This window comes from Galeopterus variegatus, unplaced genomic scaffold (assembly GCF_000696425.1).
Source record: "Galeopterus variegatus unplaced genomic scaffold, G_variegatus-3.0.2 Scaffold308, whole genome shotgun sequence".
Lineage (NCBI taxonomy): Eukaryota > Metazoa > Chordata > Mammalia > Dermoptera > Cynocephalidae > Galeopterus > Galeopterus variegatus.
In genome coordinates this window covers 108019-122112 of record NW_007726419.1, presented here as the reverse complement: position 1 = coordinate 122112, position 14094 = coordinate 108019, and the positions used below count along the sequence as shown (strand labels likewise).

Here is a 14094-nt window from a genome sequence, read left to right as displayed (position 1 = left end):
CGGTCTGGACATGGGATCCGAACCCTCGGTGGGAGCGCCACCGCGCTTCCCAAGTGGCGCACTGTAGCAGTGCGCCACCGGGCCGGCCCAACTACAATTTTTTTGAAGGTGTTACAACAAGCAAACGGAAAGGACATTCTAGGGTGGGAGGGGGGAGAGGGAAGAGGGAGGGAGGTTTCGGTGATGGGCCATAATAATCAACCACATTGTATATTGACAAAAGAAAAAAAAAAAAAAGAAATCCTTTTATAAAAATATGACATGTTGGCTTCTCAACTGGATGGCAAATGCCTCTAGGGAAGACATTATTTATTTGTATCCCCAGCAATATCATAAGTGGAACTCCTGTTTTATTAATATTAATTGATTGCATTGATAAGTAATACACAGAATAAATAAGCACTGAAGTGCATTATATAGCATGAATAAAGACTTGGATCTAAAATACATACTGCCAAGATGCAAGGAAGAAATATTTTAAAGCAGAGGTGCTATATTTGTATGTAGGCTATTTTAAAAAGCACTTAATCAATATTGAATTATATAATATTATTATATTTTCACACAGGAAAACAATTTGAGCATCATGAACACAGAATAGCTGAGAATTAGAAATTTCTTTTAAATTCAAGGACTTTCCCTGGTACATTATTTTAGTTTTATTCCTTTTCTTCATAACTCGTTTTTTCATTTATTTGGGGGGAGGGGTCATGTGTGGGGGTTTTTTTGTTCCGATTTTATTTCACATTTTATTCTATTAAAGTCATGTAACATTTTAATGTTTGCTACTACAATGCAAAGCCCGTGCCTCTTAAATAGTCCTAGAGTACACTAAAAAAAAAAAAAAAAAAAAAAAAAAAAATGGAAAGTTCTTTCCAAGAAAGACATCATTCCCAACAACTTCTGTACTCAAAGTATACTTTCTTATCACGTTGTTTTAAACTGTAGTTTCTCATGTGGAAAGCTAGACTGCTCTAACACGGTTTCCTGATGTGTGTGCTCATTAAGTCCATTTGAATCTTTTTAGGAACCTGATTCAGATCATTTCTCAAAATGACAAATACTTTTATGTTCTTTGAATGATTTAAATATCATTTAGCCACAGAAAAAAATATAATTGTTTTTTCCTAGAAATACTTAAAATGCCATCAAATTACCATCTAAAACGTTGATTAAACACACATACACACATATACACACACAGAGGAACTGAAAGTGGTTTAAGAATATTGATGTCAACAAATATGACTTCTATATTTTGTGTCTTTCAAGAAAACCCTTTGGGTATATTGAAATTCAGTATTCCCATTGTGCTGGGAAACATAACATCTTATGTGTGGAAGAAAATACTTCTATCTAAAAAATATATCTCAGGATTATTTCACTTTTCTAGTTTCTTGACAATAAATCTTCTCATGTGAAGTCTTTTCCAGAATGTGGAAGATATTATCAAAGTTATATAAAGATTTGATCAATAGCAGTGGAGAGATCCTGAGGCAGATACCAGCCAGCCCATTTCTCTTTCTTTCAGTTCTGTAAAGAAAGCCAATGTTGGTGCCTGCATCTTAATTCCTTCTATGTAAGTGGAGAAGCCACATAATTTATTAATGTAGGAGAAGCATCAGTTATTTCCAATGTTAAAGAATCCTTATCTCTATGCTCAGATTATTAGCAAAGTGGGTCAACCTGTCTTCTGAATCAACTGTAAATGAAATTGGCTAGATATCAGTCATTTCAGTGAAATTGTCTAGATTGACTCATTATCTGGGGGATAATCAAGATAGAGCACTTTCCTTTTAAGGTCAGATTCTACCATGGATAACTGAGCATGTGATTGGCTTGGTCAGGGCTCCAGCAGAGGGAAACATGGTTAACCTGAAATCTAGCCAACTTTCTGATTTTGCATAAATACTTATGCAAAGTAAAGTTTTCTCCACTGTCCTCACCCACACTGTGCTGCTCTTTCCTAAATGACTTAAGTCTACACTCTATATTTCTTCTTTTTTATTAGCACACTTTAATTTTTTTTTTTTTTTCGTGACCGGTAAGGGGATCGCAACCCTTGGCGTGGTGTCGCCCACACTGCACTCAGCCAGTGAGCGCACCGGCCATTCCTATATAGGATCCGAACCCGCGGCGGGAGCGTTGCTGCGCTCCCAGCACCGCACCCTCCCGAGTGTGCCATGGGGTCGGCCCAGTACACTTTAATTTTTAATGATTTAATGTTACTTTGGTTCATCCCAATTTTACACACCTTTCTATCATCCTTCCATTTTCCTCCCACCCTTTCTTTTTAAATAATGACCATTTCTAGAAGTAAATGACAGGCAATACATTGTTTAAAACCCGAGGAGTAAATGGGGGCACTAAGAAGCCTATATATAAAGCAAGATTTCTCTCACCCATAGTCTCCTTTATTGATGTGTTCGATCAATTCTGGACGAACAAGGCACACATGTTGGGAACATTTCCATTGCTGTCCTGAGCATGTGCTGCAAAGATATAAAAATTACTAAAGTGGCCTGGCCTTTATGGAGTACATTTCAAAATTAGTAACAAGAGTTACACATCATTAAGGCATAAAACATAATTTCTTGAGTAATGTTAGCCATATGGGTATTTGATTCTTGGCAAAAATAAATCCTAAAACATGCATTAGCTACCACCCAATGTGCTCTTGTCCTCTACTACAGATAATTAATAAATGATATGAACACACATTCATTGAAGTTTGAAAGCATAAGACCATTTGGACAGTAGATTTAATGTACATATATTTGGAAACATTCTAAATGTTTAATGTTTAATGGATAAAGGCTAATCCTTTTAAAGCAGCTTGTTTTTATATACCGTTATTGTGTTCAAAAAAAAAAAAACAATTTACCTGCAGTATATCAGAATGTTTATAATTAAGAGGTACAATTAATGCAATCCTATTGCATAAAGAAGGCCCATCATCAAGAACATCAAACAAAAGCAGTAAAAGATATATTCACAATTAAATTTTTAACATTCATTAAAATTAAATATGCTTATAAAAAGTTACAGGTATGTGATGTCTTATGAATGATTCTATTTTATGTATTTAAATAGATGCTTTGTTTCATAAATATTCTTTTTATTTGAAGAAAATATATACCGACAGTAGAATTTAGTTCTGTGCCACTTAAATTCATTACCAGGAGTTGCAGTTTTCTTTAATTACTGATCCTTCTTCATAATGTTGACCATCTCTGAAGCAACCTGTCAACATAACATGTAAACAAATGAAAATTCTAAATTGAGTAATAAAGTACATTATCATAACAGGTAATCTAAAATTATGGTTAGTTTTTATAATATGCAAAAGTATTTGGTAACAATCTGATAGAAATTAACATCTGGTTTGTGTCAAGGTTTATATGCCAAATTCTTTGCTTGTCCTATGAGGTTTTTATCTTTAAACTGCATATTATGTAACAACAGAGAGGATTTGTAAAGCATGAAAACTAGATTACTAAGAAAATAATCACTAACTGTGCTCAAAAAATAATTAATGTGTCTAATAAGGTAATCAAGATAACAGCATTTGAATCTATTTATGGCATTCCTCATTTTAAAAAACTAATCGGGTCTTATATGTGAGTATAATTAATTGCATATTACAAAAGAAAGTTGCTCATAGTTTTGGACCAAAATACAAAGCCATTTCATTGAATTTGCCTTATAAAGATAAATTTTACTTTTTCTTCAAGATTTGGGTCAAGAGAAAAATTCATGAAATCAGTAACATTGAAGCCATTTGACTTCCAAATCTCAATGATTCTCAAGTATTAACTGAAACTGATTGTTAACTGGTTTACCAGATTATATAAACTACTCAAAAGAGAACAATGGTGAATTATAATCGTAAGAAATCAGTAAGATATCATGAAAATAGTAACCTGGTTACAAATTAAATCTCTTTTGAAAATATAATTTGCACAATTTTAAAATTAACACTGAATTAGCAAAACGGATTCTACTTTGGTGAAATGTTATTTTCACAGAAATGTGTAATTGATGTATCACATCAATGGCTCCTAATTAAACAAAATAAATTCTAATCTTTTATTCATAAAACCATAGGGAGAAATATATGTTTAGAAAACATTTCAAGGGACCTGGCTTAACTGCTAGCCACAATGTCATAAAAGCTACTGATGGAATTTGCTGTCATTTGATTTTTCAAAAAATTGTTTCATAGGAAACGTTTCACAACAACCCCTCCTCAGCATGGACTGTGCTTCTCAGTTCAATGTTCTACTAGTGAATCTAATCTTTATGTATTTGCATCTATTCACCTCTTTCCCATGGATTTCTGACACTCTACACTCATGGGATGAGAGAAGGAAACCAGCTCTTACCTGACCATAGGATTTTTATTTTTAATTTTAATTTTAATTTGTTTTTGCTTATCCATAGAGTTTATTATATTGAAACAACTTCTATGAGGGACAACCTGGTAATATCTATCACAATTACAAATATAAATATCCTTTATCACAGCAACCTCATTTTTAAGTCATGTGTCTTATAGCAGCACTTGCCCACATACAAAATGATGTTTGTACAAGGTTGTTTGAAGAATTGAAAACAATCCAGGTGCCCATCAATAGGGAACTGATTAAATAAACTATGATATGCCATACAATTTAATGGAATATCATGCAGCTGTATAAAAGAAAAAATAAATATCTCTGTTTTGATATGGAAAAATCTCTAGATATGCAGGATATATTGTTAGGAGAAAAAAAAGCAAGGCATTGGTTTGCAATATAGATTGAAATATATAGTGCATGCTACCTTTGTGTAAAAAGGAGATTCATAAGAATGTATATTCATATTTGCTTTTATATATCAGAAGTATGTACAAGAATCTAACACAAATGAATTTCTAGAGGAAGCAGCAGGGTCAGGAACAGTTCTGTGAGCAAACCAGACCACAGGCACTTTAATTCAGCAAACTCAGGAGAGGGAAATGATTTAACTTTAAATCAAGTTCAGAGTTTTAATTAATACACAGGTCTAGAGATTTTAATAACTGAATTGACACTATGCTTGTAACTTAAAGAGACCCTAGAACTTTTTCTTACCTAAGAGCAACGAAAACTCATGCAAGAATCCAAGTTTTCATTCAAGGACAAGAGAAGTACTTCCCTGACCATTTTTAAAGGGTGAGTGGAGGACAAAGGCAAACTTGATTTTTAATCATACCTCATAGATCTTGAGTGTTCAACATAACAGTTACATGGATAAAGGGAACAGAAGTCACAAAGTTTCTATACGAAAAAAGATTGTCCTTTCTCTGACTTGTACTCCAGCTAATGATTTTGAAGCCGAGAGAATGCCACCACCAGGCCATCCCCAAATCGGTAGCACTAATCTAATGTTAATAAAAGCTCCATTTCTTGGTCATCTGTCCTTAATATCAAGTCAGAGCTAACTATGAGAAATGACATTCACTTTAATCTCACTTCGGAAACGGTCTCTTGAACAAAAATCATAGTCATCATATGTGACCTTGACCAAGGTGTGACACAGTGAAACATGGTCTTCTACACAATGCGGAGACACAGTCCACTCACTCCTCTGCCACACTCCTCCTCAGCTCCAAAGTATCCCCCATGCAGCATTTAGGGAGATCTTTTAAAACATGCAACATGTCACTTTCTGCTTAAAATCCTCAAGTTGTTTCCCATCAAATTTAGAATAAAATCAAACTTCTTACCATGACCTATAAGGGCTTACCCAAAATGTCTCTGCCTTAATCTCTGTCCTCATCACTCCCAGTGTGCTGGCTAGAATGGAGGCTCCCAGGTGAATGAACGCTTAGCATGATAGTAGTGAGGAAAGAGGAGTGGATAGATATGATTTGGTAATAAAGCACATGAAACTCTCTCACAAATTGAATTTAGAAGAGGGATCAAGGATATCTCATTGGGATTGTGGCTTTAGCAATAGAGGAGTGGTGAAACTATTACTGAAATAAGGAACAGGTTTGCTGCAAGAAATGAAGAGTTCTGCTTTGTATATTTTGTATTTGGATTAAATCTAGGTTAGACATTGTAACGGAGATGTCAAATAGACAGTAGTTTATTGAAGTCCAGAGTTAGGCCAAGTCTGGAACATGAATTTGGGAGACACCAACATACAAAACGTTTGTGGAAAATAGAATTAAAAGTGAATACAAACATTTCATGAACTTTTTGAAGTATGTATATATATATTTTATTTTTTTTAACCTGATACTAAATAAGAGAAATAAGAGTCTGTTGGAGGTAAGAGATGTGGAGAGTTTGTAGGTAAGAGAAAATGGTCAAGAACTGAGCTCAAAACATTCCAGCTGACAGACATTCAGAAGGAGAAACTGGGGGAAAGAGGCCTAAGGAAGCTGGGAATGTAGGAGAGGGGGCCATGGAAAGCAGGAGAAGAAAGTATTTCATACAAATGAAGCAGCCAGCTGTGCACAGTACTGCTGAGAGGTCAAGGGAAAGAAAACGACATCTGAATATCACATTTGGTAATGTGGACGACCTCGACGACCCTGGCAAGATAGATTTCAGTGAAGTAGCAGGAAGTGATGTCCTGTAGGAACAGGTCGATGAGAGACTTGGAAGTAAAGAAGCAAAAATTTTCTTTCCGATATTTTGTCATAAAAGGGAAGAAGGAAATGGGAATATAGCTGGTGAAAGACACTAATCAAGGGAGTGCTTTTTTAAAGCTGAGAGATACAAAAGCACATTTTGTAAATTGTAAATTGATGGTTAACTTAGGAGAGAAGTGGGGAAATGATGCTTAGGACACAGGGAGAGAGAAAGAACTGTAAGGGTGAAGATCTTGAGAAGACAAGAGAAGATGGGATTCAGAGCCTAAGAGGGGGAATCGATTCTGCAAAAGCAGTGACCCAGACGGAGGTAGGTTGAAAAGCCTGAGGATAGTGGAGAGATGAGAGATTTCACATCTGCTAACTTTATTTTCTTAGTAAAATATGTATGAATCACCTCAGAGTGAGTTAGTTAAATTGATTACACACATAGCATCTTGACCAAAAAAAAAAAAAAAAAAAAAAAAAACAGCAAAACAAAACAAAAAACTAGTGACTAGAAATCAAGGGAGTTTTGCAACTTTAACAGGCTTTAAGACAAAATCAGGCAAATCAGATATTTTGAAAGTGAAATAGTTTGTCTTACTGATTTGAGAAAAGATGATAATATGATGTCTGTAATTTATTTTAAAATACTTCAGTACAGTGTGTTATAAAAATCTGTGCTGGTCTAAAATTCACTGCAGGAAAGGCAATTACTTGTCCTAATCAGAAATCCACACCCCAGGAGTGGTCAGTAGCCTTCATTCTGGAAGGCCAGACTTCAAGGCAGTCACTGCAAGTGCTTCCACTATCCATATTTTGATCAACACTAGAGCATTAGTATAATGAATGTCAGAAATGGGCCTTCATTGGTAAAATTAGTGGCTTATTAATCAGAATTATGGATATAAGTAATCACCTCTCACTGGTTAAGTTAGTAGTATTCAGTCTATGTGAATGAGCTAGAATGTTTCAAAGTCTTGCCTCACCCTTTTATCCCACCATTTACTGTATGTGTACGTATCGCTATGGTCAAAAGCCTGCAGTCTTAGACCTGGTGCCCTAGGGATGATCTTTGTCCTGTGTCCTGTGTTCAGTTACTAGCTAGGAGGATTCCCTGATATCTGCTGTAAGAGTAATAGAGTCCTACCTCTGCAATATTGTCACATGTGCCTCCAATAATCTTTTCATGCAACACGGACATGGGAACACCCAAAAGGACAAGAACTTGAGACTTCGTGAAGCTTACAGAGGTTGTATGAATCGGTTTGTGTCTTCTTACCAATATACATTTTTGTAACTGTCAGTATGAGTGGCAGAGTTTGGACTGTGATTTATCTTCCTTATAATATGGCTAAGGAAGTTGTGAAGGAGTAAATAAACCTCATCCAATTCAAATTTGTCAGTGGCTTACAGGCATTCTTTTACCACAGTGAACGTAAGAATTGTGCGTAATCAAATTAGGTTTAGGTCTGTTCACAACAGATGGTATACTAGACTCTTTCCTTAAAATCTACTACACTAAAAAATTGCATTTAGAAAATCTACGCTGGCTGTGTTTCAGACTCTATCACTGGTTTTCTGTATCTGACATTTGAAATCGTCAAATTCCTGGAAGTTACCATCAGATATCAGGAAAAAAAAAAAAAAAAACCACGGAAGCAAGATATTTACCAATATGCTTTATTTCCAGTTTATATAAAAGGGACATTTATTTTTTTAATTCTTAAAACAATGTATATAGTTTCAAGTTGTTGATTTAAAGAGCTCTTAGGACAAGCACAATAAAAAGAGCTAGACAATACCATGTAACTAGATCACTGAAAATAATATGCAATAGATCAGTGAATGAACAGCATAACACCTCGGAGAAAAGTTGCTTTACACATGCAAAAAGTAGTATAAATAACGCAACATTTGTCTTTTTATTTTAGTTTAGTTAATCTTGCACATTTTTAAGTATTGTTTGTACTTTCTTTTTTCAAGGAGCTACTTTCAAAAGCAAGATAAACACAAGAAAAAAATTATCTTCATGAGACCAATTATAGTGTAATGTGAACTTTTTGCTACAAAATGAGATTATTAATTGCTTGTCTCCATAATAAATGGAGTAAAATCTACACCTGGGATATAGTTCTACTTAAAATATGACCCTAAATTAAAGTCTTAGCAGAACTCTAGCTGTCAAGCAAAAACAGATTTTGAAGAAGTAGCAACCAGTTTTCTGAATGGGCTATATATCTCAAATAAGAAAAGGTCAAGTAATTTCAGCCCGTCAAAAGCACTACAGCTTATACGATGATTCTGAGACTCGATATAATATTAAATTGGAATAATAACTTTAATCAAAATGCAGACTTCTTAGATAGCCTCTATGATTTTTAGATGAGTCTCCTTTTTTAATTCCTGGCAGAGACTGCCGTTTGTTCCCAATATCATTCCCTACTTTTTTCTTCCTTACAGCACAACCTGCATGTTGCCACACAGCTAAGAAAAATAAAACAAAACAAACTTTGGTGCTCAGCCTATCTTGATAGTTGGTGAGGCAGTGTGACTATGTTCTGACCAAAGAGATAGGAGCAGAGGTGCTTTTTTGCACTCTAGAATGTCTCTTTATTATGTGGAGACCATAACCTCCTTTTCTAATTTTATTGCCTGGGACTTAGACATGATATTTGGAGCATGAGGGGCCAAGCTGGATCATGCACACAAGGGCCATATTCTAGTAATCGTGAAGCAGAAAGATAGATGGAGGCTGGCCTCTGACATAGTTAATCCAGGCAAAATAAAAATGTGTGTGTTAATTAGGGTTGTCACCAATCTAATATGACCTTATCTGATAGCATGGTATATATTAAATAAGTATCAACCATTTTAATATGCTCAACTTTCCAGTTGAGATTGTAGGGTTACATTATTGTCCACAGGGAGCGCACATGTGGCATTTGATAAATACTCACTTGCAGTGGTTTCTCATTGTTTCACATACCCAAGTCTTCTCACCCATGCAGATCACATGCTTTTCAAGGCATAGGACTTTACTCTTTTCTTAAGTATGTAATAATTGCCCATCAAAACTATGGGTAAACATTAATACTTTGAAAATTTACAAATATCCCTTTTAAAATCTACTTCATGTATGAAAAATTGTGCTTCTGAAAATATTTTATTCTTTAAAATTATGTAAGAATAAAGTTATTATTTAATTTAATAAATACAAAATTTAAAAAAATAAAAATCCTCTAGATATCAACTCACTTCAAATTCAACCAATATTTACTAAGAGCATCCCTCTTCATGGCACTGTACTTAGTACACACTGAATAAACCACCATACTCACTCTGAAGAAGCTTTCAATGCAATTGATATAGAATAACTATCCTATTAAACAAGGTGGAATAAAATAATGAATGAGTTAATACCTGAAAGGTGCTTGGAACAGTTGTTGGCACAATAGAAATAGTAATCAACAAATCTTAGCTAGTAGGAGGAGGAATAGTAGGTTCAGTAAGCCAATTAAAAGCATGCTACTCACAGAATGCTACAGAGAAGTCTGTCAATTAAGTACCTACCATGGGCAGGGTGCTATAAGAGATGAATTTCCCTTGACTGTAGGGCCCAATTTTATCATTATTAGGAGCTACACTTACAACAAGAATATGATCCCTAACTAATCCTGTGAATAGGGCTTTTTACAATGGCCTATGTAGTAGTATCATCATGTTATATATATTATCATCATGTTATTTAACTTCACCACTTCTCTCAATGATAATACCAATGTGATAAAATAGAGAAGTTCAACCAAAAATATATCTTTGAAAATGTAAGCAAATCACCTTCTTTCAAACCCAAGATACATACAATAGGACCAAGGGCTTCCATGTATAGTTGTACAAGTTATGTATTAAACAACAGTAAGGAGCTCCACTTTTTGGGAAAAAAAAAAAAAACAGACCTATTTCCTGTTCGTTTTATTTTTTTCTATGTTGATCATCGTGTTGTCTACAAACAATGGGAGTTTTATCAATTTTCTTCAAATTGTTTCACTTAATTTTTTTTTTCTGACAGCACTAACAAGGACCTTCTTGTTAAATAGTAGCAAAGATAGTACACATCCATGTTTTATTACTAGTCTTACAGGGAATACATCTACGATTTCTCCATGTAAAATGTTTACTTTGGGGATTTGGTATGGAAATCTTTACTGTGATAAAGAAATATATTTTCTGGGGCTGGCTGGTTAGCTCAGTTAGTTAAAGTGTGGTGCTGATAACACCAAAGTCCACGGTTCGATCCCTGTATAGGCCAGCTAAAAAAAATCAAAAATAAAAACTTCTTTTCTAATAAGAGAGTTTAGAAAGGTTGCCAGATAGCGTGTGAACTTTCATGAATAACTAGCATTTATCCACAATGGCAATAACCAGCTATAAATTATTTTTAAATATGAAATTCAAAATAAAATTTAAAGTATCCAGGAATTAACAAAAAATACATAAGGCCACAGTGGAGAAAAATTTAGTTCTATTTAAGGACATTTTTAAAAACCAGAAAAAGCAGAGAGACATACTATTGAATGAAATGTCTTAACATTACAGAGTTCAATTATCTCTAAATAAATCTATAAATTCTATACAATCCTATTAAAACTTTCAGCTGGAGATTTTGAGAAACTAGATAAACTTATTTTAAAACTGTTTATGGGAAGCTAAATGTCTCCCTATCCTAAATCATCCTAGAAAAAAGAGGGCAAATAATTGGAGTTGCTGTGCCAGATATTAAGACATATTACTAGGCTGTGGATAGGAAAACCTAAGTCACAGGAAGAAGAAAGCCAACTATTTAATGAGCATATGAGGAGAAGTTCAAGCCCACTTGTAACCAGAGAAATGCAAATTAAAATGACAATGATAATCATGTTTTGCTGATTATATAAGTAAAGGTTGCAAAGCTGGATATTGCCAAGAGCTAGAGATGTGGGGTAGATGGGTTCTTGTATAGTGCCAGGGGAAGTATAAACTGATGCAGACTCTGCTGGGAGCCATCTGGCATGACTTTGATTAAATGTATGCACACCCGGACCCAGCAATTCCAGTCTTGTCTGCATCACACGGGTGCATAAGAACATATGCCTGAGGCTGTCTATCATGGACTTTTTATGATAGCAGAGAGTTGTAGGCAACCTAGGTGTCCATCCATCATGGATGAAACAGGTAAGTAAATGAGAAATAGCAACATCACAGAGAACTAGGTATCAGTCAGAAGCCATAGACTAGGTATACACTTGGAGACATGGATAGATTCTTATAATACAATGCTGTCTGAAAAAAGCAAGAAACAGAATGAGGTCTCTAGCATAACATGATTTATGTAAATTAACAATTCAAATGCACAAAACAAGACTACATGCTTTAAAAGGGTTCATAAAAGTAAAAGGAGAGCAGGCTGGCTACAGAGGAAGATGGGAATGGGGTATAGATATCTAAGGAAGAAAGGAAAGAAGGCAGGGAGGGAAGAAAGGAAGGAGCGAAGAGGAAAGGCAGGAAGGAAGGCAGGGAAATTGATCTACAAATTAGATAGAAGACTTCATGACCAATGATGATAGTGAGTCCTTAATAGAGCTTAATTAACTCAATCCTCTCTGCCCAGAGATGTTAAGAAAAAAAATCCAATATATTTAATTGTTTAAAAAGATATTGTCTATCTGGGTCATACAGACCATATCTTTAGACTTGAAGCATGCTAGTGTGAGACTTCTAACATATAAGTCTCTTGTAATGACACTCAAGACTGCCCCTGATCTAATCCTTCCTTACCTCTTTTCCCACCTACCTAATTACTGATTCTGCTCCATGCTGCTTTGTTATGAACTCGTCCTATGCGTACTACACTCTCAGCTGGGAATACTGAAACTTATCCGTCCTCAATTTGTCCCCTGTATAACACCCACTCATCTTTTATGACTCAGCTCTAAAGTCCTGGGTTCCATCATATTGATAACATTTCTCTCATAGCTATTACTTCATTTTACTGAAATCTCCTAAGTGTCTTTATCCTTTGTAAGGTCCTCAAGGGCAAGATCTTGTCTTATGAAGTTTTCTCCTTTTACCCCTTCTAAGTCTACAGTGCTACAACACTAATCCAAGCTGTTCTTTTCTCTCATCCTTCAGTATTGCTCAACATATGGTCCACAGACCAGTGCAGGTCTGAGAAATGTTTACTAGTGGTCTGTGAAGACTTAAGTATGAAAACTGAGAATAAGTGGACAGAAACTTTCATAACAATTTGACGTCCCCATTTGAGCACATGACTTTTATTTTATAGAAGTATTGGTCCATGAGAACATGAAAATGTAAAATGGTGACTTGAGAAGCACATTCTAAGCTACTGCAGTCACCTACTATCTCATTACCCTTCTTTTGCTTATTCCTGCCACCAAAACTATCTTTCAGTATGACCTTCAAAAAATGCATAGTACCAACTATACAATTTGTGGAGCCAAGTGGTAAACTAAATGTGGGGCCCCCTGTTCAAAACTCACTAGGAATTTCAAGATGGCAACATCAGAGCATGAAACCAAGCATGGGACTCTTCTGAGCATGGGGTTCTCTGTGATTGACTCCTCTGGTTGCACATCCAAAAAGCTGACAGTATTCCTATTTAATTGTCTTTCAATGAGTTCTCATAACCAAATAAAATCCCTAACATGTCCAATAAGGCCTGGCATGACATGACTTCCACCCATCTCTCAAACCTCACCTCATGTCCCCCCCAAACCTCTCCTAGTAGTTACTTTTCTGAAACAGTGACCTCTTCCAGTGGCTGGACCATGCCAGGCTTCTTGCTCTCATATCTGCAACATTCTTCTGTTGACTCTTCTTCAGTTTAGCTCATTTCTCCTCACTACTCAAGTCTCAACTAAAATGGCTTAAACGTCTTCCCTCACTGACCCCTATGCAGTTTAATGTTATATATCACGTTACAAGTTAATGTTATATTCTGGGTTTTTTTTGTGTGTGTGTGTCTTTTTTCGTGTCCGGCAACGGATCGCAACCCTCAGTGTCGCGCCCGGGCCGGACCGGGACCGGCAATGGGATTGCAACCCGCGGTGTTGCACCCGCACCTCACTCAGCCAGTGAGCAGGAACTGGTCTGTATGTGGGACCCGAACCGTCTGCGGGAGCGCGACTGCACTCCCAAGCGGCGCACTGTAGCAGTGCGCCACCAGGCCAGCCCTATATTCTGTTATATATATGTTATACCTTCTCACAGCATCTTAAATGGTTGTTTCAGAGAATTTATCACAATTTGCAGTTGTACAGTGAATTTGTGAAATATCTTTCATTCCTCCCCTCCCCCAACTTGACTGTGACTTCCATGAGAAGACCTTGCCTTTTGTTTCTTTCCCATTGATGCCCCAGAACCAACCACAATGCCTGACACAGCAGGGATACTCAATGAATAATCATTGATAAATGACTAGATCT

At 35.7% G+C, this 14094-nt stretch overlaps 1 protein-coding gene across 1 annotated transcript in view; it reads right to left on the bottom strand.

Moving 5' to 3' along the window:
- Positions 1 to 14094, bottom strand: part of TINAG (tubulointerstitial nephritis antigen) — a 121525-nt gene that overhangs the window by 78970 nt on the left and 28461 nt on the right. The window contains exons 2-3 of the mRNA XM_008567293.1: positions 3180 to 3243; positions 2403 to 2492 (exon numbers count right to left, since the gene is read on the bottom strand). Of these exons, the coding sequence (XP_008565515.1) occupies positions 2403 to 2492; positions 3180 to 3243 (154 nt within the window). The remainder of the gene's footprint in view (positions 1 to 2402; positions 2493 to 3179; positions 3244 to 14094) is intronic.